The sequence below is a fragment of the Stegostoma tigrinum genome, chromosome 41, assembly GCF_030684315.1.
Source record: "Stegostoma tigrinum isolate sSteTig4 chromosome 41, sSteTig4.hap1, whole genome shotgun sequence".
In the NCBI taxonomy this organism is placed as follows: domain Eukaryota; kingdom Metazoa; phylum Chordata; class Chondrichthyes; order Orectolobiformes; family Stegostomatidae; genus Stegostoma; species Stegostoma tigrinum.
In genome coordinates this window covers 5,780,670-5,807,832 of record NC_081394.1, presented here as the reverse complement: position 1 = coordinate 5,807,832, position 27,163 = coordinate 5,780,670, and the positions used below count along the sequence as shown (strand labels likewise).

Sequence of the window (27,163 nt, the reverse complement as noted above, 5' to 3'; positions counted from 1 at the left end):
GGGCACTGTCGGAGAGTCAGTGCTGAGGGAGCGGGCACTGTCGGAGAGTCAGTGCTGAGGGAGCGCCACGCTGTCGGAGGGTCAGTGCTGAGGGAATGGGCACTGTCGGAGGGTCAGTGCTGAGGGAGTGGGCACTGTCGGAGGGTCAGTGCTGAGGGAGCGGGCACTGTCGGAGAGTCAGTGCTGAGGGAGTGGGCACTGTCGGAGAGTCAGTGCTGAGGGAGTGGGCACTGTCGCAGGGTCAGTGCTGAGGGAGTGGGCACTGTCGGAGGGTCAGTGCTGAGGGAGTGGGCACTGTCGGAGAGTCAGTGCTGAGGGAGCGGGCACTGTTGGAGGGTCAGTGCTGAGGGTGTGGGCACTGTCGGAGAGTCAGTGCTGAGGGAGTGGGCACTGTCGGAGAGTCAGTGCTGAGGGAGCGGGCACTGTCGGAGAGTCAGTGCTGAGGGAGCGGGCACTGTCGGAGGGTCAGTGCTGAGGGAGCGCCGCAGAATGAGACATCCCAGTTCTTTTCCTTGATGAATACACCACTCCTTTGTCATGTGGACCCGAGGAGTTGGAAGACACATTATGGAAATGTAGCCGGGATTGGTTGGCGGAAGTCGGGAGAGGGGTGGCGAGGATAGAATAGGGAGGGGTTGGGGGGAGGGGGATGGTGGTTAACTCCACTGACTCATTGTACCTACCAACACGTGAGGAAGATGGGCCGCGGCTGAGCGCGCCATCGCACTGTGCGCAAAATGGCTGCCTGGCGACCGAGAGGCGACTGGCGAACCGAGCGCGCGGGAACCGCGCTGCAGCGGGGTTGGGAAGCTGGCAGGCACTGGCAAAGATGTACGATGCCCCCCCAACCCCTCCCACCGCCCTTCCGCGCCCCGTCACGCCTCATTGTTGCCCGTTGTCGCAGAGCCACGGTACCTTGTGATTGATCGATCAACCGACCTCTCGTTTTCTCTCTCTCTCTCCGCAGCTTCCCTCCATCCCATCTCAGTAGCCGCGGCTCCCCGTGGCAACAATGGACACCATTCGATTCCCTCCACGTTCTCCATCGGGACGTCTCTCTCCCTCTCTCTCTCCGTGTCTGTCTCCTTCACGCTCTCTCTCTCTCTCTCGCTGTGTGAACAGGGAGCCTGGGCATGTGGGAGCTGCCTGGCATCTGTTTGAGGTTGGCGATGGTCGAGACGGTGTTGGGGGTTGGGGTCGGCACCTGGGTAGTTGGTGTCTTCAGGCGGGTAACATAGAGAACGAGGGAGAGGGAGGAGGGCAGGCTCAGCTTTTCACGTAGGGGCAGCTCGAGCGAAGGCAGGGTGGGGACGGAGAGAGTGTGGGAGCGACACAACAGGATCGGAACATAATTCCAGACGAGGAAGCGAGAGAGAGGGAGAGAGGGAGGGAGGGAGGAGGAAAAAAAATCAGAGTCCTGCGTGCTACGGGTTCATCCGAGGTCAGGAATACTCAGATGTGCGTTTGACGTCCCCTCCCACACGCTGCAAACTGCTTCTCAGTTTGATCTGTACCACCCTCATCCTGCCTCAGAATCTCAGTGACGTTACACACCACACTGCGCAGGAATATGACCAGCCTGACATACACACACAAGCACAAGGTGTCTGAAAGATCAGCCCCCACCCAGGTCTTTGGCGCCGCCAACCCCCAAGGCTCCTGCAACTAATAGGTTCCTCCTCTTTCTCCCAGATACCCCCATTTTTCTGAAGTTCCATCTGAATCGGCTCCCAGTTCCATTACAGCCAGAGAGTCCCCACATCACAAGAACAACTCACAGCCTCAAAACACAAAATTCATCAGCACTGACCCTCCGACAGTGCCCGCTCCCTCAGCACTGACCCTCCGACAGGGCCCGCTCCCTCAGCACTGACCCTCTGACAGTGCCCGCTCCCTCAGCACTGACCCTCCGACAGGGCCCGCTCCCTCAGCACTGGCCCTCCGACAGTGCCCACTCCCTCAGCACTGACCCTCCGACAGTGACCGCTCACTCAGCACTGACCCTCTGACAGTGCCCACTCCCTCAGCACTGACCCTCCGACAGTGCCCACTCCCTCAGCGCTGACCCTCTGACAGTGCCCACTCCCTCAGCGCTGACCCTCTGACAGTGCCCACTCCCTCAGCACTGACCCTCCGACAGTGCCCGCTCCCTCAGCACTGACCCTCCGACAGTGCCCGCTCCCTCAGCACTGACCCTCCGACAGTGCCCGCTCCCTCAGCACTGACCCTCCGACAGTGCGGCACTCCCCCAGCACTGACCCTCCGACAGTGCGGCACTCCCCCAGCACTGACCCTCCGACAGTGCCCGCTCCCTCAGCACTGACCCTCCAACAGGGCAGCACTCCCTCAGCACTGACCCTCCGACAGTGCCCGCTCCCTCAGCACTGACCCTCCGACAGTGCCCGCTCCCTCAGCACTGACCCTCCGACAGTGCCCGCTCCCTCAGCACTGACCCTCCGACAGTGCGGCGCTCCCTCAGCACTGACCCTCCGACAGTGCCCGCTCCCTCAGCACTGACCCTCCGACAGTGCCCACTCCCTCAGCACTGACCCTCCGACAGTGCCCACTCCCTCAGCACTGACCCTCCGACAGTGCCCGCTCCCTCAGCACTGACCCTCCGACAGTGCCCGCTCCCTCAGCACTGACCCTCCGACAGTGCCCGCTCCCTCAGCACTGACCCTCCGACAGTGCGGCACTCCCCCAGCACTGACCCTCCGACAGTGCCCGCTCCCTCAGCACTGACCCTCCAACAGGGCAGCACTCCCTCAGCACTGACCCTCCGACAGTGCGGCGCTCCCTCAGCACTGATTCTCCGACAGTGCCCACTCCCTCAGCACTGATTCTCCGACAGCGCGGCGCTCTCTCAGCACTGACCCTCCAACAGTGCCCATTCCCTCAGCACTGACACCCCGATAGTGCAGCGCTCCCTGAGCACTGACCCTCCGACAGTGCGGCACTCCCTGAGCACTGACCCTCCGATAGTGCGCCTCTCCCTCAGCACTGACCCTCCAACAGTGCGGCGCTCCCTCAGCACTGACCCTCCGACAGTGCGGCGCTCCCTCAGCACTGACCCTCCGACAGTGCGGCGCTCCCTCAGCACTGACCCTCTGACAGAGCCCACTCCCTCAGCACTGACCCTCCGACAGTGCCCACTCCCTCAGCACTGACCCTCCGACAGTGCGACGCTCCCTCAGCGCTGACCCTCCAACAGTGTGGCGCTCCCTCAGCACTGACCCTCCAACAGTGCCCACTCCCTCAGCATTGACCCTCCGACAGTGCCCACTCCCTCAGCATTGACCCTCCGACAGCGCGGCGCTCTCTCAGCACTGACCCTCCAACAGTGCCCACTCCCTCAGCACTGACCCTCCGACAGTGCGGCGCTCCCTCAGCACTGACCCTCTGACAGAGCCCACTCCCTCAGCACTGACCCTCCGACAGTGCCCACTCCCTCAGCACTGACCCTCCGACAGTGCGGCGCTCCCTCAGCGCTGACCCTCCAACAGTGTGGCGCTCCCTCAGCACTGACCCTCCAACAGTGCCCACTCCCTCAGCATTGACCCTCCGACAGTGCCCACTCCCTCAGCATTGACCCTCCGACAGCGCGGCGCTCTCTCAGCACTGACCCTCCAACAGTGCCCATTCCCTCAGCACTGACACCCCGACAGTGCGGCGCTCCCTGAGCACTGACCCTCCGATAGTGCGCCTCTCCCTCAGCACTGACCCTCCAACAGTGCGGCGCTCCCTCAGCACTGACCCTCCGACAGTGCGGCGCTCCCTCAGCACTGACCCTCTGACAGTGCCCACTCCCTCAGCACTGACCCTCCGACAGTGCCCACTCCCTCAGCACTGACCCTCCGACAGTGCGGCGCTCCCTCAGCGCTGACCCTCCAACAGTGTGGCGCTCCCTCAGCACTGACCCTCCAACAGTGCCCATTCCCTCAGCATTGACCCTCCGACAGTGCCCACTCCCTCAGCACTGACCCTCCGACAGCGCGGCGCTCTCTCAGCACTGACCCTCCAACAGTGCCCACTTCCTCAGCACTGACCCTCCGACAGTGCGGCACTCCCTCAGCACTGACATCCCGACAGTGCGGCACTCCCTCAGCACTGACCCTCCGACAGTGCCCACTCCCTCAGCACTGACCCTCCGACAGTGCGGCACTCCCTCAGCACTGACACCCGACAGTGCGGCGCTCCCTCAGCACTGACACCCCGACAGTGCGGCACTCCCTCAGCACTGACCCTCCGACAGTGCCCTCTCCCTCAGCACTGACCCTCCGACAGTGCGGCACTCCCTCAGCACTGACACCCCGACAGTGCGGCACTCCCTCAGCACTGACACCCCGACAGTGCCCACTCCCTCAGCACTGACCCTCCGACAGTGCTCGCTCCCTCAGCACTGACCCTCTGACAGTGCCCGCTCTCTCAGCACTGACCCTCCGACAGTGCCCACTCCCTCAGCATTGACACTCCGACAGCGCGGCGCTCTCTCAGCACTGACCCTCCAACAGTGCCCACTTCCTCAGCACTGACCCTCCGACAGTGCGGCACTCCCTCAGCACTGACACCCCGACAGTGTGGCGCTCCCTCAGCACTGACCCTCCGACAGTGCCCACTCCCTCAGCACTGACCCTCTGACAGTGCCCACTCCCTCAGCACTGACCCTCCGACAGTGCGGCACTCCGTCAGCACTGACACCCCAACAGTGTGGCGCTCCCTCAGCACTGACCCTCCGACAGTGCCCACTCCCTCAGCACTGACCCTCTGACAGTGCCCACTCCCTCAGCACTGACCCTCCGACAGTGCGGCACTCCGTCAGCACTGACACCCCAACAGTGCTGCGCTCCCTCAGCACTGACCCTCTGACAGTGCTGCGCTCCCTCAGCACTGACCCTCTGACAGTGCAGCGCTCCCTCAGCACTGACCCTCTGACAGTGCAGCGCTCCCTCAGCACTGACCCTCCGACAGTGCGGCGCTCCCTCAGCACTGACCCTCTGATAGTGCGGCGCTCCCTCAGCACTGACCCTCCAACAGTGCACGCTCCCTCAGCACTGACCCTCCGACAGTGCCCACTCCCTCAGCACTGACCCTCCGACAGTGCCCACTCCCTCAGCACTGACCCTCTGACAGTGCGCCTCTCCCTCAGCACTAACCCTCCCACAGTGCCCACTCCCTCAGCATTGACCCTCCGACAGCGCGGCGCTCTCTCAGCACTGACCCTCCAACAGTGCCCACTTCCTCAGCACTGACCCTCCGACAGTGCGGCACTCCCTCAGCACTGACACCCCGACAGTGCCTGCTGCCTCAGCACTGACCCTCCGACAGTGCGGCACTCCCTCAGCACTGACCCTCCGACAGTGCCTGCTGCCTCAGCACTGACCCTCTGGTCTGTTCCCCATTCTCTCCAACCTGTGATGATCCAGTGACCTGTTACTCCTGCCCCTGCAGACGGTGAGTCGATCAAAAGTGTAGTGTCCAGTTGGGGGCGTGGGTGGAAGAGCAGGGTGGAGTCTGCAAACAAACACAGAATTTGCTGGAAAAATGCTCAGCAGGTCTGGAGCATCAGTGGAGAGAAATCTGGTTATGTTTTGGGTCAAGTGCCCCTCTTTTATAACTCTTCAGATCTGTTGAGGATTACCATCAGCCTCTGTTTTTCTTTCTGATCTCCAACATCTGTAATTCTTTCTTTCATTTGAAGTTTACTGTAATTATCTGAAGATAATTGGCAGCGTCTGGGCAAAGAGGTGTTTTAATTGCAAGGAATGCCCAGTAACAGGGCCCAGTAACCTGTTAAAACCATAAAGTCTCTCCAATGAGGAAGCAGGCCATTCGACCCCTCGAGTCCACACTGACCCTCTGAAGACCATGCCACCCAGAGCCACTCCCACCACCCAATCTCTCTAACCCTGCCTTTTCCGGGGTTAACCCACCTAGCGTGCTAATCTCTGGACACTACAGGGTAATTTAGCATGACCAATCTACCCTAGCCTGCACATCATCATAGAATCCCTGTGCTGTCGAAACAGGTCATTCGGCCCAGCAAGTCCACACCGACCCTTGAAACATCCCACCCAGACCCGTCCCCCATATAGCCCACCTAAGCTACACATCCCTGAACACTATGGGACAATTTAGCACAGCCAATCCACTTACCCTGCACACCTTTGGACTGTGAGAGAAACCGGAGCAAACCCACGCAGACACGGGGAAAGTGTGCAAACTCCACACAGACAGTCGCCCAAGGGTGGGATCGAACCCGGGTCCCTGACGCTGTGAGGCACCAGTGCTAACCGCTGAGCCAACGTGCCTCCCTTTTGCTGTTCCTCAAACATTCCACGGTAATGAATGACATCTGAAATCCGTCACCCCACTCCCGAACACCCAGCAGCGCGCGCCCCCCCCACCCCCCACCCCCCACAACCACCAAACCACCACACAAACGTACATTCCGATAATTAAGAGATAGTCGGAACTGTAGATGCTGGAGTATCTGAGATTCAGATCAGAGGAGCAGGAAGGCTGACGTTTTGGGCCTAGACCCTTCTTCGAAAATTAATGCCAGCTCTAGCACGCTTTCGGGTGTAACCAAGCCGGCACTCGATGGAATTCCTTGTGGGATCAAGGCCAAGACTGTCAGAATATTGGCATCACATCCAGGCTGTGCCAATCTCACTCACCAGGTACCGGTGCCCTGCAAACACAGATCCCGCCTGAGTCCAAATCGGGTTCCAGAAACTTGCCCCACACTCTGCCTTAGCCCCCGCCCCCCCCCAAAAGCTCGCATCTCTTGGCCTCCTTTGGCTGATGCCTATGCCCACACTAACTTGCATTTCTCTAGCGCTGGCTGCCGTCGCACGGCTCGCTCCTCAGCTGACGAAGCATGCGCTCTGGGAGGTTGGTCGCCGTCGTAACTCTGGCACAGCCAACTGATGCACAGCAAGATCCCACGCTCGGCAGTGTGAGACGGAGCCGTGTTCATCTGTTCCCCTTCAGACACAGGGCCCCCCCCCCGACAGTCTGCTTGGAGGGTGGGTCAGCCTCGAGGGGATGAATGGCCTCGGCCTGCTGTTTCAGTGTCACAGCCTCGAGGAAGGGGGATGAATGGCCTCCTGTTCCTGTGCACTAGGCTGGAGGAGCAGGGGCTGAATGGCCTCCTCCTATTCCAGTATAACAGACTCAAGGAGTGGGCTGAATGGCCTCTGTTCCTGTGTAATAGGTTCGAGGGTGAGATGGGGGCTCTAAATGCCCTCCTGCTTCTGTTTAACAGGTTCAGGGAGGGGGCTGAATGGCCTCCTGTCCCTGTGTAACATCTTAACGAGGGGGGTTTCTAAATGCCCTCTTGTTCCTGTAGAGCAGGCTCGAGAAGAGGGATGAATGCCCTCCTCCTACTCCTGTGGAACAGGCTCAAAGAGGGTGTTGGGGTGGGGCATTGGGGTGGGTTTGAACAACCCACATGCATTTTAGCGCTCCCTTCCTCCCTCCCTTACAGCTGTTTTTCCAGCTCAGACTGTGGTGAAACAGTGAACGTTCGTGTGACCCAGCACCCAGTCTCCCTTCAGAGTCTGCCTGACAGACAGATCGCTCCTGAATGTGAACTTCAATTGGAGCAGACAGCGAGAGAGAGAGAGAGAGAGAGAGAGAGAGCGGAATGAAAACAGATGACATGGGCTATTCCCCACACCTCAGCCCGCTACACCAAGAACCCACAGCCCCCCACCCCCTACCCACTCACTGCCTGCCCGGGGGATTGCTATCGAGGGGTGGGGTGTGTGCGTGAATATTAACCCTGTCAGTACCACTCTGCCTGTGGTGCTCCTGTTGCAAATTACAAACAGGATTATGCTGAGCAGATTTGCCCGTGGTGGAGGCGGGGGGAGGCAGTGGAAAGGAACAGGGGCTCGCTCAGAACCGTACAAACGCTCAGACTGCAACCTCACCCTCCGTTAACCCCACCCCCCTCACCCTCAACCTTCCCCCTCTCATCCCCTCACCCTCCAATTCAAACCCATTTCCCTCAATCCCCTAACCACCCCCTCCATTAGAGCCCATCGCTCCACACTCCTCTCAGTAAACCACATTTATCCTCAAGATGCAATTGAATACTCTTTGCATAACTTTTAATCGTAGGATCCATGAGTCCATTCAGCCCAAGCCTATCAGCTTGGAGTACAGGTTCACAGTTCCTTAAAAGCGAAAGCATTTGGTATGCCTGCCTTTATTGGTCAGTGCATTGAGTATAGGAGTTGAGAGGTCATGTTCTGGCTGTACATTCTGGACATTGGTTACTGGAAAACTGTTCATTTCAGCTCTCCCTCCTATAGGAAGGATGTCATGATACTGAAAGGGTTCAGAAAAGATTTACAAGGATGTTCACAGAAACAATAAGAACTGCTGATGCTGGAGTCAGTCTAACACAGTGTGGAGCTGGAGGAACACAGCAGGCCAGGCAGCTTCAGGGGAGCAGGAAAGCTGACGTTTCGGGCCGGGAGCCTTCTTCAGAAATGGGGAGACGGAAGGGAGCTGGGGAATAAATAGAAGGAGGAGGGGTGGGGCTGGGGAAGGTGGGTGGGACAAATGATAGGTGAGCACAGGCAGGGAGTGGTGGGAAGGGCGAATAGAAGGGAGAGAAGATGAACAGGGTGTTTCAGGTCAAGGGGAGGGTGGGTCTGGGGGTAGGGAGCTGGGCTGGTGATAGGTGAGTGCAGGTAAGTGGCGGGAGGATTGACCAGTGAGGTGAGAGAGGCAGATAGGTGGGAGGGGTCAGGCCAAGGAGGCAGGGATGAGAGGGAGGATTGGACATGGGATGAGGCTTGGGGTGGGGAGATTTTGAAGCTTGTAAAGTCCTACGGTTTTGGAGAAGATTTGTAGCTTGGGATGTGGGTGTTGAGGTTGGTTGGCTCGCCGAGCTGGTTAGTTGTTCTGCAGACGTTTCGTTACCGTGCTCAGTAACATCCTCAGCGCAGCCTCTGATGAAACATCGGTGTGTTTTCCTGCCTGGCTTTTAAACGCTGGGGTCCGTTGCGACGGATTGCCTCACCTCCGGGTTTCCTCCGCAGTGGAATGTTTATAGGATCGAGTTCAATGTGTTTGTTAATGCTTCGTTGAGTGCCATGCCTCCAGGAATTCTCGCGCTTGTCTCTGCCTAGCCTGTCCCAGGATCTTGGTGTCGTTCCAGTCAAGTCCACATTGAGACCACTGGGTTGTAGGTTTCTGAGGCTGAATATGAGGTGCTGCTCCTCCAGTTTCCAGGTGGTGTCATTGTGGCACTGGAGGAGACCGAGGATGGACATTTCGCCCAGGGAGTGGTGGGGGGAGTTAAAATGGTTGGCGACCTGTCATTTGTCGCGAACAGAGCTCAGATGCTCTACAGAACGGTCTCCAAGTCTCCGCCTGGTCTCACCGATGTAGAGGAGGCCAGAATGTCGCTGGGCTTGGAGGGTTTGAGCTATGGGGAGAGGCTGAAAAAGCTGGGGCTATTTTACCCGGAGCGTTGAAGACTGAGGGGGTGACCGCATAGAGGTTTATAAAATCATGAGGGACGTGGACATGGTAAATAGACAAGGCCCTTTCTCCAGAGTGGGGGAGTCCAAAACTAGAGGGGCATAGGTTAAAGGTGAGAGGGGAAAGATTTAAAAGGGACCTGAGGGACAACTTTTTCACACAGAGGGTGGTGCGTGTATGGAATGAGCTGCCAGAGGAAGTGGTGGGGGCTGGTGCAGTTACAGCATTTAAAAAGGCATCTGGGTGGGGACATGAAAAGGAAGAGTTTAGGGGGATATGGGCCAAAAGCTGGCAAATGGGACAAGATTCATTTGGGATATTGGGTGAGCAGGACAAGTTGGGCCAAAGGACCTGTATCTATTCTGTACAGCTCTAGGTCTCTATGACATAAGAACATGCAAAGACACATTTAGCGCCCCCCCCCCCCCCCGCACCTTAGCCTGTTACATGGGAACAAGAGGAGGCCATTCAGCCCCCTTTAGGTATTACCGCTCACATCTCTCATTTCAATGTTGTTTTTTTGCCAAGTTCAACCTTGTCCGAACTGATCAGATCAATGTGGCGATGGAGACAAAGATAAAATCTCTCAGGACAGGGGCAAGGCTTGCATCCTAGGTTTCAGTGAGTATTTTCAAATCGGTGAGTTCCTCCGACTGCAATGACTTCTGGTCAAGTTGGCAGGGTTCAAGCATGGGTTAAGTCAGAAGGGGATGCCACTTCAGTCAGGGGGCACTATGTAATACAGCATTGGTTGATGCATTGACGAGTGACTGGCACAGATAAAACGTGTGAGAGGAGGAGAGGCATCTCAGAGCAGAAGGTCTGAAAGTGTGGGAACAGAATTCTTTTACTCATTGACATCGCTGGCTGGGCCCAGCATTTATTGCCTCCATCCCTAGTTGCGCCCTCACCCCCTTGAGAAGGTGGGGGTGAGCTGCCTTCTTGAGACGCTGCAGTCCCCATGTGCTGTGGGTTGACCCACAATATCCTGAAGGAGGGAATTCCAGGATTTTGACCCAGCGATGGCCAAGGAATGCCAATGTATTTCCAAGTCAGGATGGGGAGTGGAGGGGAACTTGCAGTGGACTGGTGTTGCCATGTATCTGCTGCCCCCTGTCCTTCTAGATGGAGGTGGTCGTGGGTTTGGAAGGTGCTGTCAAAAATGTCAAGCGACATTTAGGAAGAGGCGGATGAAAGGTACAATCTACAATCAATTGCTGGAGGTTTTCATTTAGGAAACTCTTAAACAGGGAGAGAATGGCCTTGGAAACAGGTTCAAGCAAGGATCTCTCAGCTGATCCCTGGGAATTAGGCATTTGTCTTAATGAGGAAATGTTGTGCAGGTATCCACTGGAATTTCAAAGCATGAGAATGTGTGATACATGCGAGATAACGAGGTATCATAATAGGGTGAATGTTGAAAGGATGCTTCCCTTCATCAGGATTTCTAGAACTGGGAGTCAGGACACAGTTTCAAGATAAGGGACCATTGTTTAAATATAGAGACAAGCAGGAATTTCTTCTCTCAGGAGACTGCATGCTTGGAACAGTCTCCCACAGAAAGCAACAGGAGCTGAGTCATCTATTCAGGACTCGGGATAGGAGGCTTTATGAGTCGAGGTTAATGCAGGTACAGACATGAATGTATCAGCACTGGTGGAGCAGGCCACCTGGGCCAAATGGCTGAGATCAGTTCCTAATCCTAATGGTCGGTTGAGGGAGGAAATTCCAGAACTCAGGGACCCTGGGAAGCTGAAGGCACAGCTCCCAATGGTGGAGAGATAGGAAACGGGGGATGTCAGAGAGAGGGGAATCAGTGGGTGTTAAAGAGAGGGGAATTGGGAGATGTGGACTGATGGGAATTAGGAGATGACAGCGTGATGGGAATTGGGGGATATGGAGTGATGGGAATTGGGGGAGGATGGAGTGATGGGAATTGGGAGATGATGAAGTGATGGGAATTGAGGAATGTTGGAGAGATGGGAATTGGGGAATGTTGGGATTTGGGAGATGTTGGAGAGATGGGAATTGGGAGATGTTGGAGAGATGAGAATTGGGGAATGTTGGAGTAATGGGAATTGGAATTGTATGACCAATGGGAATTGGGAGAATGTTACAGAGAGGGGAATTGGGAAATGTTGGAGCTATGAGAATCAGGGATTGTCAGAGAGAGGGATATGTGTGGATGTTGGAGAGAACAGGATTGGGAGATGTTGGAGAGAGGGGAATTGGGAAATGTGGAGTGATGGGAATCGGGGAATGTTGGAGAGAGGGAAAGCAGGGGATATCACTGCAATGGCAATTGCTAGACGTTGTAGAAGTCGAAATCAGATGGACACAGAGATTTGTAGGAAGCAACAAAGAGTATGCTTCAGACCAGAGAGGCATTGTGACTCATTCAATAAACATAAAAACATTTCTTGGCCCAGTCCAGGTCCATTAGTGGATTAGAGAGTTTGCGGCACTGTGTAAATGCATGCAGAGTCCAGAAAGACAAAGCCAAAAAATCAATCTAATTTAATAAAGGATGTTGTTATGATCGATACAGGTGTAAATTATCAGGAAACTGCAATCCCCTATTTTTAAACAAGTCCATATTCATAACAGATGCTGCTTGAGAGAAACGGCATTCATCGCTATGAAACAATGTTCAAGACTGGGAAAGCTGCTAAAGCAGGAGCTGCCCTTGAGATATCAGTCAGTTGTCTGTACAGCTGAGCACAAGCCCCACAGACACATTATTCACACAGATCTCTGGTTCCCTCATGATACCTGTACAACACCATTTACACTATCTTCACACACTGATCTGTTCAGGAGGCTGAGCTTCCAACAGTGGAGCGCTCCCTCAGCACTGACCCTCCGACAGTGCGGCGCTCCCTCAGCACTGACCCTCCGACAGTGCCCACTCCCTCAGCACTGACCCTCCGACAGTGCCCACTCCCTCAGCACTGACCCTCCGACAGTGCCCACTCCCTCAGTACTGACCCTCTGACAGTGCCCACTCCCTCAGTACTGACCCTCCAACAGTGCCCACTCCCTCAGCACTGACACTCTGACAGTGCCCACTCCCTCAGCACTGACCCTCCGACAGTGCCTACTCCCTCAGCACTGACCCTCTGACAGTGCCCACTCCCTCAGTACTGACCCTCCGACAGTGCCCACTCCCTCAGCACTGACACTCCGACAGTGCCCGCTCCCTCAGCACTGACCCTCCGACAGTGCGGCACTCCCTCAGCACTGACCCTCCGACAGTGCGGCGCTCCCTCAGCACTGACCCTCCGACAGTGCCCAGTCCCTCAGTACTGACCCTCCAACAGTGCCCGCTCCCTCAGCACTGACCCTATAAAGCGCTCATTCCGCATCGGACAGAGGGGTGCTCCTGTCTCACTTGGTGCTGAATTCTGTTGGGGGAGTGGGCGAAGGTGGAGCTGACATCGTGTGGTACAGGGAGGTCAGCATGAAGCAAATCAATGAGAAAATACATGGCCATTCAACAACGTGTCACATCTACCAACCAAATCACAGCCCACTAGGTCATACTGAGCATCTGGTGAGGAAACAGTTAAGCTGTTGGCTGTGGAATCTGTGCAGCCTGACTGAAGGCAGGCAACAGAGACCAGTTTCATCATTCTGATTGTCTTTGACCTAGGCCTGGGCAGAAATTCGATCACGAAGACGTATTGGGTTTGTGTTCTGCCTGAGGAAATCAATTGTGTTTTCACAGTCTAGACATGGAAAATCCATATGTAAATCCTGAGCTCAGGGCCCCTGGCAAGCTCCTGCTATTGGTGGTGGTGGTGGAGGAGAAGGGGGTGACGGTGGAGGAGGGGGCTTGGGGACGGAGGGAGGCAACTGTTATTCCGAGAGACAATGTCAGTCTGATTCTCAAGCCTTAGGCCCCTCATCTTAACCCACAGTGTCTGTGTGTGTATGTGCATGCATCTGTGCGCACTCCAGTATCTGCTTGTGTGTATGAGTCAATGGTTTTGTGGGTATGCCTGTAAGTGTGTCTGTGTGAGTGTCTGTGTGTATCTGTGTGCATGTGCGTGTTAATATGTCTTGTCTGTTTATGTTTGACTGTGTGTGCAACATATTTCTGTGTGCATGTATCTCTGTTCATATTAATATGTGTACACGTCTGTGTGTATGTATGTTTCTGTGTGAGTGTGTGTGTGCCCGTGTCTGTTTATATTAATTTCTGTGTGTTAATGTTTGCAAGTGTTAATGATTGTGTATATAAATATGCATGTGTATGTGAATCTGTGAGTGTGTGTATATGTGTGTGTGTATGTATATGTGTGTGTTTCTTTGTGTGTATGTGATTACTTCTGACAGTTTAAAACTTGAGGTCTCAGGTTTGTTCAGGTGAATCCACACTGCCATCCATCCCATTCCCAAGGTGTGTGCCAGACTGTGTACCTGCTCCTAGCGTCTCCAGGATTGATGGAACCAGGGCTTTGGGTGCACAGGATAGAACGGAGTGTATGCTTTGGCTTATTTATTGATCCTTCAGTTTCTAAACTCTGGACTTGGCTACATTCCAACACACTCCTAGATAATAAAATGTGAGGCTGGATGAACACAGCAGGCCAAGCAGCATCTCAGGAGATGCTGCTTGGCCTGCTGTGTTCATCCAGCCTCACATTTTGTTATCTTGGAATCTCCAGCATCTGCAGTTCCCATTATCTCTTCCAACACACTCCTGGCTGGTCTCCGATATTTTATCCTGGAGCACATCACTTAAGTAGATCCAAAATTCAATGAACTGCATCTAAAGCCGGGCATGTTCTGATTCCCTTCAACCCCATCCCCTCTACCTCCTGACCTACACTCTGCAAGGCAGGACATTTCATTCCATCCTTATTTTTCAATCTCTCCACAGTTTCTACTTCAATCTATCTCTGTAACCCCCCACAGCCCCTGCACCCCTCCCTATCTCTGTAACCTCCTCCAGCCCCTGCACCCCTCCCTATCTCTGTAACCTCCTCCAGCCCCTACACCCCTCCCTATCTCTGTAAACCCCTCCAGCCCCTACACCCCACTATCTCTGTAACCTCCTACAGCCTCTACATCCCCTCCCTATCTGTCTCCTCCCCCAGCCCATACACCCCCTCCCTATCTCTGTCTCCTCCCCCAGCCCATACACCCCCTCCCTATCTCTGTCTCCTCCCCCAGCCCATACACCCCCTCCCTATCTCTGTCACCTCTTCTAAACCCAGACTCTCGAGCACCACCCCTGGCCATACCCCGCACCCCATCGTTCTGCCACTGGGGACCATGTCTTCAGCTCCTAGGGCTCTGAGCTCTGGAATCACCTCCCTGAACCTTTCAACGCTTTGTTTTTCTCTCTCTGTCTCTGTTCTGTTCCTTAAAATCTACTGCCTTCGATAGGAGCTTTGGGCATTCGGGGGCCCTGCATTATATTTTGCTCTGTAATGCTGATTATCACATTTCAGTAAATTGCCATGTTTGTTTCGTTTACACGACTCAGCCAGACCTCAAAAGGGTTAAAAGCAGCAAGGATAAATCCCAGTGGCTAAGAGGAGGTGAGACTTGATAGAAACTGAATATTCTCTCAGGATAAAGTGGAAGTCAACCATTTCAGGCTGAGATAAGGAGTAATTTCTGCATTGGGGAAGGGCGGGGGTTGAATCGTGGAAATTATCTATCTCAGCTGGTAGTCGAAGGCCTGCTATAGGGTCATACAGCACAAAATCAGGCCCTTCAGTCCAACTTGTCCATGCTAACCAGATATCCTAAATTAACCTAGTCCCATTTGCCAGCATTTGGCCCATGTCTCTTCCTGTTCATATACCCGCCCAGACGCCTTTTAAATGCTGTAATTGTACCAGCCCCCACCACTTCCTCTGGCAGCTCATTCCATACTCACACACACCCTCTGCGTCTCTTTGGGTCCTTTTTAAATGTCTCTCCTCTCACCTTAAACCTATGCCCTCTAGTTTTAGACTGCCCTACCCTGGGGGAAAGACCTTGGCTATTCACTCTATCCATGCTCCAAGCGATATTATAAACCTCTATATAGTTAGCCCTCAGTCTCCTACTCTTCAGTCCCAGCCTATCCAGAACGTCCCTATAACTCAAACCCTCTAGTCTCACTAATGTCGTTGTAAACCTATTTCGGCACCGTTTCCAGTTTCATAACTTCTTTCCTCTAGCAGGGAGACCAGAATTGCTCTCAGTGCTCCAGATGTGGTCTCACCGATGTCTTGTCCAACTATAGCATGATGTCCCAACCCAATACTCAATGCTCTGACCAAAGCAAAGAGTCCATTCAACAGATGGCTGGGAACGTTTCTCAATATTAAAAGTAACGAGGAAGAGGGGGCAAGTGAGGAGATGATATTGAGGTAGGAGATCATCCAGGAGCTGGGAGCATGACAGCCCAGGCAAAAGGTGCAGAATGGCCTGCTCACTTCCCATTTCCTACGTTCCTGCACGTCAGGAACCCCAACCCCTTAGTCTCCTGGGATCTCTGCACTTATCCGGTCATCCCTTATCTACATGAGCTCTGCAGGATTACGTGACAGCCATTATTACTGGTTATTAAGTGACCCAGAGAGGACTGCATTGCATACACACATCGCTTCCATTAACTTTAAAGGGAAGCATTTTTTTTCTCTGCACCATCGATTACTTGCTCGTGAAGCTGATGTTACTCTGCAAGGAGATTCAAGGGCATTCAGCTGGGAGCTGGAAGGAGGCTGCTGTTTCAACATGCACCAGGGCACATTTGGACTGTGCAGTAATCTGCAGGGCGTAGGATGTTCATTAAATGGGAGAATCTGCAGAGTAATACTGCACGTCCAGCTCACAATTAGGGAAACCAATTGTCAAGTTTCATCGAGAGCTACATTGCTGCCCTTCCAAACATTCACACTACAGGGTCAGTTCCTTCTACACTGTCCCCATCAGACAGGTGTCCCCCTCCCAGAACAGGGTCAGCAGACGGTTAGATACAGACTAAAGCTTCCTCTAGGCTGTCCCAGTCAAACATTCACAGCACAAGGCGCAGCACAGGATTAGAAACAGACTAAAGCTCCCTCAGAGCAGACTCCCTCAATATTCACCCTCCGACAGTGCCCGCTCCCTCAGCACTGACCCTCCGACAGCGCGGTGCTCCCTCAGTACATTTGATGTGGAAATTTAATCACATAATTTTGGGAAATCCAAGTTCACCACATCACAATGTTTACTTTGTCTATGTTGCTTAATGCTTCATCAAATAAATTTCAAATTAGTTGAGTAAGACTTTCCTTTCACAAAATTCGCATTGACTAGGTCTGATATATTCTGATTTAAGTCTGCTGCTTTAACTTTCTCTATGGATTTTAGCGATTCCCTTTGATAGATGTGCCTTTATTTCAGCAAGGCTGTCAGGAGAATCCCGGGAACTGTAGATGTGTGAGTCTGCCATCTGTCGTGGATAAGTTATTGGAAGTTATTCTGAAAGTGTTTATATGCATTTGGAGAGAGATGGAATGATATGGGATAGTCAGCATGATTTTATGTGAGGAAAATCGTGTCACACAAACTTGATTGAGATTTTTTGAGGAAGTAGACAAGAAGAGCAGTAGACATTATTTCCTTGGAATTCAGTGAAGTCTTTGTTATGGTTCTGCACAGTAAATTAATCAGTAAAGTCAGATCACTTGAGATTTAGGCTTGCCAATCAGGATATAAAATTGGCTTAACAGCAGGAGAGAAATAGTGACAGTGGAGGTAACAAGGTGTGGAGCTGGATAAACACAGCAGGCCAAACAGCATCTTAGGAGCAGGAAAGCTGACATTCCGGGCCTAGACCCTTCACTGTTTTTCTGATGAAGGGTCTAGGTCCGGAACGTGAGCTTTTGTGCTCCTGAGATGCTGCTTGGCCTGCTGTGTTCATCCAGCTCCACACTTTGTTACCTCAGATTCTCCAGCATCTGCAGTTCCTATTATCAGTGATAGCGGAGGGTTATTTTTCAGACTGGAGGCCTGTGACCAGCGGTGTTCCACAGGGATCTATACAGGTCCACTCTTGATTGTCATTTATACAAATAATTTGGATGAGAATATAGGGAGGCACGGTCAATAAGTTTGTGTATGACACCAAAATTGGTGGTACAGTGGACAAGTGAAGATGGTTATCTGAGATTACAAGGAAATCTTGAGGCCTTGGGTAGTGTTGTCGAACAGTGAGACCTAGGGGTTCAGGTACATAATTCTTTGAAATAGGTGTCACCAATAGGCAGGGCAGTTAAGAAAGCATTTAGCACACGTGTCTTCATTGTTCAGACCTTTGCGTATCGGCGATAATAGGAACTGCAGATGCCAGAGAATCCAAGATAACAAAGTGTGGAGCTGGATGAACACAGCAGGCCAAGCAGCATCTCAGGAGCACAAAAGCTGACGTTTCGGGCCTAGACCCGTCATTCTACACTTAGTTATCTTTGAGTATTGTCATTGGGATATCATGTTGATGTTGTACTGGATGTTGGTGAGGCCTCTTCTGGAATACCGTGTGCAATTCTGATAGCCCAGTTATAGGAAGGATATCATTAAGCTGGAGAGGGTTCACAAAAGATTTATCCGGATATTGCCGGGAACAGTGGATTTAAGTTCCGCCGACTGCATCCCTAAATCAGCCCAGCTTGTCCCTGCCTCCCTAACCCGTCCATCTTTCCCCCCTGCCAACCTACTCACTCCTCCCACCTCAAGCCCCAGCCCCACCTCCTACCTACTAGCCTCATCCGACTTCCTTTAGCTGTCCCTCCTTCCTGGGCTGACATATCCTCACCCTAACTCGCCACCTACACTCACCTTTACTGGCTCCAACGCTGCCTCCTTGACGTGTCAGTCTCCTCTCCACCTAGCATCTCCTTTATCCAGCTACCATCTGCCTTCCCCTCCCTATTTATTTCAGAATCCCCCTCTGAAGAAGGGTCCAGGCCTGAAACGTCAGCCTTCCTGCTCCTCTGATGCTGCTTGGCCTGCTGTGTTCACACCTTGTTATCTCAGATTGCCCAGCATCAGCACGTCTTACTATCTCTGGATGGGTTGGGACTTTTGTTACTAGAGCATAGCGGGTTGAGGGGTGACCCTATAGAGGCTTATAAAATTATGAGGAGCATTGATAAAGGTAATTAACAAAAGGTGGAGGAGTTCAGAACAAATGGGCATATTTTTAAGGTGCAAGGAGAAATATTCTAAAGAGATACATGGGGGCAACAATTTCTTTTACACACAGAGTGGTTTGTGAGAGGAATGAACTGCCAGAGGAATTGGTGAATGCAGCTTCGGTCACAATGTTTAAAAGACATTTGGATAACTAGATCAATATGAAAGATTTGGAGGGAGATGGGCCAGGAGCAGGCAAGTGGGACTAGTTTAGATTTGACAATATGGTCAGCATAGACTAGTTGGACTGAAGGGTTTGTTTCTGTCCTGTATGATTTTTCGGATCCTCCCACAGTGCAGCACTCCCTTAAATACTCATTTCCTCAGGTCAGGGTATCGCTAACATGTGCATGTCATAGAAAGCCCTGAATCACTGAAAGCCCTGTCCATTGCACTACTCCCATTTTAACATGGCCCTCTGTCCACCTCCTCCTATCCAACCCATCCCTCTGCTCCTCCCTTCCAAGCCTCAGCCCCTCAATCCCTCCAAACCTCAGCCGCTCTACCCATCCTCCCCCCTCCAATGCTCAGCCCCTCTGTCCCTCCAACCCTCAGCCCTTCCATCCATCCATCCCCCCTCCAACCCTCATCTCTTCCATCCATCCATCCATCCCTCCAACCCTCATCTCTTCCATCCATCCATCCATCCCACCAACCCTCATCTCTTCCATCCATCCATCCATCCCTCCAACCCTCATCTCTTCCATCCATCTATCCATCCCTCCAACCCTCATCTCTTCCATCCATCCATCCCCCCTCCAACCCTCATCTCTTCCATCCATCCATCCCCCCTCCAACCCTCATCTCTTCCATCCATCCCCCCTCCAACCCTCTTCTCTTCCATCCATCCATCCCCCCTCCAACCCTCATCTCTTCCATCCATCCATCCCCCCTCCAACCCTCATCTCTTCCATCCATCCATCCCCCCTCCAACCCTCATCTCTTCCATCCATCCATCCCCCCTCCAACCCTCATCTCTTCCATCCATCCATCCCCCCTCCAACCTTCATCTTTTCCATCCATTCCCCCTCCAACCCTCATCTCTTCCATCCATCCATCCATCCCCCCTCCAACCCTCATCCCTTCCATCCACCCCAACTCTCAGCCCTTCCATCCATCCACCCCAACCCTCAGCCCTTCCATCCTTCCACCCCAACCCTCAGCCCTTCCAAGCATCCAACCCAACCCTCAGCCCTTCCACCCATCCACCCACTCCAACCATCAGCCCTTCCATCCATCCATCCATCCCTCCCTCGAACCCTCAGCCCTTCTATCCATCCACCTCCTCCTCTCTCACCCTCAGCCCCTCCATCCCTCCTCTAAAACCATCAGCCCCTCCAAAACCCTCCCCCAGCCCTATTACTGACTCAAATGGGCTGACATCATTTCGGCAGTGCTGATTGGCTGGGACAGTCACGGCTCCGCCCCGGTAACGGGGCTCCGCCCCCAGTTACTCCTTGTTGCCCCGCCAACGGCGGCGGGAGCGCGCGGCGTTGCTATGGAGGTAGGACCCCGGGTCGGGCCGTTCCCATGGAGATGGGCCCGGATTGGGTTGATCCCCGCCGCCCAGAAGAGGCCGAGCTCCGATTTGGAGCCGGTCCAGGCTGGGACATCAGGCAATGCCCATTAAACAGGCTGCAGAGCCGTGAGGATCCTTAATAATCTCCAATTAATATTTATCTCATCTCTAGTAATCTCCAAGTAACATCTGCTTCATCTCTAATGATCTTCAATTAATATCTTCTTCATCTCTAATAATCCCTAATTAATATTTAGTTAACGTCTAATTATCTGCAAATAATACCTGCTTTTTAATCTAATTATTTCCAACTAATACCTGTTACATCTCTAATAATCCCTAATTAATATCTGATTTATATCTAATAATCCTTAATTAATATTTACTTGATTATTAATTATCTATAATATTTACTTCCTGTCTAATAATCCCCAATTAATATCTGATTTATATCTAATAATCCTTAATTAATATTTACTTGATTATTAATTATCTATAATATTTACTTCCTGTCTAATAATTAATACCTGCTTCATATCTAATAATCAGCAATTCAAATTACATCATCTGTAATCATCTCTAAAATAATCTCGAATTAATGCCCACTTCATATCTAATTATCTTCAATTAATATTTTCATCACCAATAATTCCTATTATATCTACTTCATACCTAATTACCTTGAATTAATATCTATGTAAATCTAATAACATCAAATCGTAATTTGTCATATTATGAAACTCCAAATAATATTTACTTCATATCTAATTATATTCAATTAATACTTAGTTAATAATGTCACAAATAGCGACTTTATATGTAATTTTCTCCAATTCATACTTAATTTATAGTTGATGGTCTCCAAATAAAATCTACTTATCTAGTTACCCTCAATTAATATTTATTTTATATTTAAAGCAGACTGGAGGAACAAGTACATCAGGAGAAATATCAATTATGTTAAATAAACATGGCTGATTTTTGAGGTTAATACCCTGGTCCTACCTTCCCCAGTGTTCCTTGATCCTCTTGATCACAACGGCTATACCTACTTCCTTCTTGTAAACACATAATGTTTTGGCCTAGGCCCGAAACGCCAGCTTTCCTGCTCCTCTGATGCTGCTTGGCCTGCTGTGTTCATCCAGCTTCGCACCTTGTTATCTCATGTTTTGGCCTCAACCACTTTCTGTGGTCGTGAATTCCAGAGGCCCACCACTCTCTGGTTGAAGAAGTTCCTACTCATTTCTGTCATAAAAGCTTAATTCCTTATCCCTAACCGATCACCTCTTGTTCTGGACTCCCCTGTCATCAAAAACACTCTCATGTATCTTGCCTGTCCAGACCAGTGAGAATTTTAAAGGTTTCAGTGATATTCCCACCCCCGCCTCCCCTTTCAACTATTCTTCTGAGCTCCAGTGAATACAATCCCAGGTGACTCAACCTTTTCTCGTACATCAGTGCTTCCATCCCAGGAATCAGTTTGATAAAAGTTTTCTGTACTGCCTTAAAGCAAAAACATCATTCCTGAGACAAGAAGACCAGTCCTTGGATAAGCATATGGATAATGATGGGATAGTGTAGGGGAGGGGCTTAGATTAGTTCACAGGTTGGCGCAACATCGAGGGCTGAAGGGCCTGTTCTGCGCTGTATTGTTCTTCGTTCTAAGACCAAAACTGTACACAATATTCCAGGTGTGGTCTCAGCAACACCTGAATAATTGCAGTAAGAAATCCTTGTTCCTTACTCCTACACTGAACCAAGATAATAAAATGTGAGGCTGGATGAACACAGCAGGCCCAGCAGCATCTCAGGAGCACAAAAGCTGACGGTTCGGGCCTAGACCCTTCAGAGAGGCCCGAAACGTCAGCTTTTGTGCTCCTGAGATGCTGCTGGGCCTGCTGTGTTCATCCAGCCTCACATTTTATTATCTTGGATTCTCCAGCATCCGCAGTTCCCATTAACACTGAACCAATGTGGCTTTACTCTGTATCTAATTCTGTGTGGTTTCTGTCCTGGGACCATTTGATGGGGAACAGTGCACAGAGAGCTTTACTCTATATCTAACCCCATGCTGTACATCTTCTGGAGTGTTTGTTGGTTACATGGTAGAGAGATCTTTACTCTATATCTAACCCCGTATTGCCCCTGTCCTGGGAGTGTTTGATGAGGACAGTGTAGAGAGAGCTTTACTTTGTATCTAACCCCGTATTGTCCCTGTCCTGGGAGTGTTTGTTGAGGACAGTGTAGAGAGAGCTTTACTCTGTATCTAACCCCGTATTGTCCCTATCCTGGGAGTGTTTGATGAGGACAGTGAAGAAGGAGCTCTTAACTGGGGGAGTTGAATAATATTTGAAGGGGAACAATTTGAGGTGCTGTTGGGAAAGAATGGAAAGGCGGGTGGAGGAATGTACCAAGTGAGTTGAACGTTTAAAGAGCTGCAAAAGTACAAAGGGCTGAATGGCATCCTTTTTTTTTGGTAGGTTTATCAACTGCAGACAGTATGCTAGAAATACTCCAGCTATATCCAGTAACAGGTCCCAGGCTACATTGTATGGACCTCTTTTTACATTCATTTTCCCTTGGGCCATGCTTGTCAGGTCATCATTTGTAATCCATCTTCAATTGCCGTTGAACCGAATGACTCGTTAGGGCTGTTTCAAAGGGGAATTAAGAGTGGTATCACTGTGGGCCTGGAGTCCCACGTAGGCCAGACCAGGCACGGACTGCAGATTTCCTTCTCCAAACAGCATTGCTGACCCAAATGGGTTTTAAAGACAACGGAGGAGAGTTTCACGGGTAACTGTCCGTGAGACTAGCTTCACACTTGGGGTTTTATGAATGGACTTTAAATACTCCCATTGGCCACAGTGTCCTCAAAGCAATAGCATGGCACTCTGCACTCCCAAGTTATTACAACTTTCATGTGACCCAGGATGTTGTAATAGCATTTTTTTTTAGCTGTGCATGCAGTGATACGAAGTCAGACCATAGGTCACCTCTGATCTCACTGAATGGGGGAAAGCAGGCTCAAGGGGCTGAATGGCCTACTCCTGTTCCTGTGCTGTTGGTGGGAGCTTATGGCCAGGTTTGCAAGGGGAAAGAAAAGTGCCTTTTTGCTGGTTGGGAGAACCTGAAGCGTATGTCTGTCCTTCTAAAAATTTTCTCGCTGGCTCTGAACAGTGATTCTGTGACTATCTCCCCCTCCCCAACAGGAAATGATGATGTTCTTCTACGAAATCTTCGTCTCGCTCAAAAACTCCATCTCCTACTACTTCGGCTCAGTGCAAGTGGAGCCCACCCAGTGCTCACCCAGGAGGAAAGTTAGCTTGAGAAAGAGCTTGACATTAACCAGGAAGCAATACATCAATGTCGCCGTGACTGGCCCGGTAAATTCAGGGAAGTCTACCCTGGTGGATGCCATGCGGGGCATCAATGAGGAGGAGGAGGGAGCCGAGCCCAGAGCGACCGGGGCCAGCTGCAAGGGTTTGCCACAATCCTACATCTACCCGGGCAACAACCGGATCCTCCTGTGGGACCTGCCGGGCATTGAGGCCAGCGAGATCAAGCAGCATGCCTACGTGGAGAAGGTGGACCTGCGCTCCTACGACTTCTTCATCCTCACCTCCAGCGGCCGGATGGACGACGAAGTCCTCTACCTGGCCAAGGAGATTGCCCGCATGGCCAAGAGCTTCCTGTTTGCCCGCACCAAGATCGACGTCTACGTCAGCGAAACCCAGCAGCAGCACAACTTCAACCAGGGCGACCTGCTGCGGGAAATCCGCAAGCATTTCAGCAAGAAACTGCAGGCCATCGGCATCCACTTCCCGCACGTTTTCCTCCTGTCAGCCCTGGAGCCCGACAAGTTTGACTTCCAGGACTTCATCGAGGCCTTCAACAGCCGGTTCTGATGCCCCCACCCCACCGACCATCCCAAAGGTTGGTGTGTGTGTGTGTGTGTGTGTGGCCTCAATGCCAACCCCGCAAGCTGCTGACCCCTTCGAAAGCTGAGAGTGAGTGGTCCAATGCTTTTCTGTCACCTGTTGCCTCCCCCCTCCAAGAGGGTGGAGATGTGTCAACATTTGTGAGTAATACGCTGGAATACCTAGATCCTTCTGCAGCCGCCACCCCCCCCTACCCCCCCCCCACCCCCCCCCCCCCACCGCCAGCTCCCGGAATTCTGCAATCGTTCTCCATTTAACTAATACATTGCTTTTTTTTAATTCCTCCTGTATTGTGAGAAACCCCCACTTCCTTCCCACATTATATTCCACTTGGCAGTCCTTTTCCCATTTTACTCAACCTTTCTATATCCGCCCTTGTGTCTTCAGCGCAAAAGTAAATTCCTATGCACTTTTGTATCTTCTCAAAATTTAGCCACTCCCCTCATGTAAGACATTGAAATAATTTGTAAAAAGCTGAGAAGCATCAGCTCAAACTCCTGCAAGAATGGGAGCGGGACAGTAGCTCAGTGGTTAGCACTGCTGCCTGACAGTGCCAGGGACCGGGGTTCGATTCCAGCCTTGGGCAATTGTTTGTGAGGAGTTTGCACATTCTCCCCGGGTCTGCATGGGTTTCCTCCGGGTGCTCCGGTTTTATCCCACAGTCCAAAGATGTGCCGACTAGGTGGATTGACCATGCTAAATTGCTCCTAGTGCCCAGGGATGTGTAGATTATGTGGGTTAGACAATGGAGATTAGGGGAATGGGTTTGGGTGGGATGTTGTTCAGAGGGTCAGTGTAGACTTGTTGGACTGAATGGCCTGTTTCCACTCTGTAAGGATTCTATGAATTCGTGACCATGTGTAGATAAGCCACACCGAGCCTTGGATTCTCCTCGGAGAGACAGACAGCCAGACAGAAAGAGAGAGATAACGCAGCATGGAGCTGAAGGAACACAGCAGGCTAGGCAACACCATCTGCTCATCTGTTGCTGCCTGGCCTGCTGTGTTCCTCCAGCTCCACGCTGTGTTATCTCTTACTTCAGCATCAGCAGTTCAGAGAGAAAGTGCCGCACTGCAGGCTCTACACCCAGACTGTCAAAGATCTCACAACCTGCAGGAGGAGATTGAAGGGAGATGTCTTGGGTAGATGTTTATAGGGCAGGAAATAGCTAAATGGTATTAATCCAGTAAGTCAGCTAATGTTCATTCAAATCACACCATGGCTGATGGTGCAATTTGAATCTAATAAAAAAACGAAGCTGGAATTGAGGGTCTAATGATGACCCTTGTCGGGGGGAAACCCCGTCTGGTTCTTCAATATCCTTTCAGGAAGGAAACTGCCATCCTTACCTGGCCTGGGCTACATGTGAATTCAGACCCACATCAATGTGGTTGACTCTTAACTATCCTCTGAGCAAGTAGGGATAGGTAATAAATGCTGACTCCCTCAACCTGTGAATGAATTAAAGAAGTATTATCCCCGTCCTGTGTCGTCACCACATTGGTGTTTGTGGGAGTTTGCAAATTGTCTGTTTTTTTTCAACATTGCATTTAAAACTAAGTCCATCATTCTCTATCATGTGCTTTGGTGAAAGATATACCCAATCTTTCTCCTTTTGTTTACAGCTACATTGCCTCGTGCCTTCTACTCTTATGGCAGATAGGTTCAGGTACAATTCTTGCTGGACAGAAACAGCCTCTTACTCCAGGAAGAGAATTCCAAACAGCTGGACTCCTACTTCTCTGTCACCCAGCTCCAATTACAGTTGGGCCTCGCTGCCTCGCCTCGCTGTATAAGTCCTTCAGAAACCTGGCTCCATGTAAAATAAAAATCCTTATCTCTTTATTGCCTGCCTGCCACGTTTCCTATGTTACAAACAGTGACTACACTTCAAGGAAGCATTACATTGGCTCTGACGTACTTTGAGGCATCTGGAGGCAGCGAAAAGTAGTAAAGCCAAGTATGTTCTACATTGAATGTGTGCAGAATGGCTTAAGGTAGGGCAGAAACCACCAAAAAGCTAAATGCAGGTCAAATCTCAGGTATGTTACATGCCCAGAATATCTTTCAATTCCCAGGTGTATTACAAAATCCAAAGTAATATGAACCTGGGTATGTGACAATTATTGGGTATATCGCAAAGATATTTCAATTCCTGGGTACACACACGTGTGTATGAATTAGGAGCAGAAGCAAATTAGACCAACCTCTCCTCATAACCAAAACCTTCGAGACCAGGCAACATCCCGGTAAACTTGTCTTCAAAGCATCCATGTCCTTTTGGTAGTGGCAACCAGAAATGCACACAATATTCCAAATGTGGCCCAACCAAAGTTCTGTACAGCTGTAACTTAACTTGCAAACTTTTGTTTTCAATGCCGCCTCTCATCTGAAACCCATGTCCCCTAGTATTTGAAATATCCACCCTGGGGGAAAAAAATGACGCTGACTGACTGGCCTAGCCATACCTCTCTTAATCTTATATACTTCTATCAGGTTACCCTTCAGCATCCAACGCCCCAGCTTTGTCCAACCTCTCTTGGCTAATTCATCCAATCCTGATAATAGCCTGGTAAACTGTTTGTCTTTCTGGTACACCCGGGAAACCTTGCCCCCTCACCCTTGATGTGTTGCTCATGTCTTTAGTTAAGTCTTTTTTTTTAATGAAAAGTATGTATTTTCTCTAGTCAACCTGTTCAGAAATGATATCACACACGTCTGGTAGGACTTGAACTTGGGCCTCCTGGCTCCGAGGTAGGGATTCTGCAACAAGACCCCCCCAATCTTCAGCTCATAAGTGCTGAGACGAAGCTGTTCCAGCTGTAAACACTTATAGAAGGTCAGTTTGACCTGGGATCTCACTGGCACCCAGAAGGTCCCATTTGCTGCAGGCATGACACATCACCTGTCTTGCTATCCTTAATGTGTTTTGTTTATTAACTATTTAAGCTTTTTTTGTTGTTTTTTTTTTCCTTTTCTATATATTGTAGTCCCTATATTATTTTAAGTTTGAAGAATAGAA

At 51.3% G+C, this 27,163-nt stretch overlaps 2 protein-coding genes across 2 annotated transcripts in view; one reads left to right on the top strand and one right to left on the bottom strand.

Annotated features, from left to right (window-relative positions):
• fpr1 (formyl peptide receptor 1) overlaps nucleotides 1-1,408 on the bottom strand; it is an 88,303-nt gene extending 86,895 nt beyond the window's left edge. Inside the window, 1 exon segment of the mRNA XM_059641235.1 lies at nucleotides 916-1,408. The gene's annotated coding sequence lies outside the window, so the exon portion shown is untranslated.
• LOC125448513 (interferon-inducible GTPase 5-like) lies at nucleotides 738-25,925 on the top strand. The gene is made up of 3 exons (XM_059641288.1): nucleotides 738-911; nucleotides 23,413-24,136; nucleotides 25,767-25,925. The coding sequence occupies exons 1-2, from the start codon at nucleotides 738-740 to the stop codon at nucleotides 24,106-24,108; spliced, it is 870 nt and encodes a 289-aa protein (XP_059497271.1). The 3' UTR covers nucleotides 24,109-24,136; nucleotides 25,767-25,925.
• The last annotated feature ends 1,238 nt before the right edge of the window (nucleotides 25,926-27,163 follow it).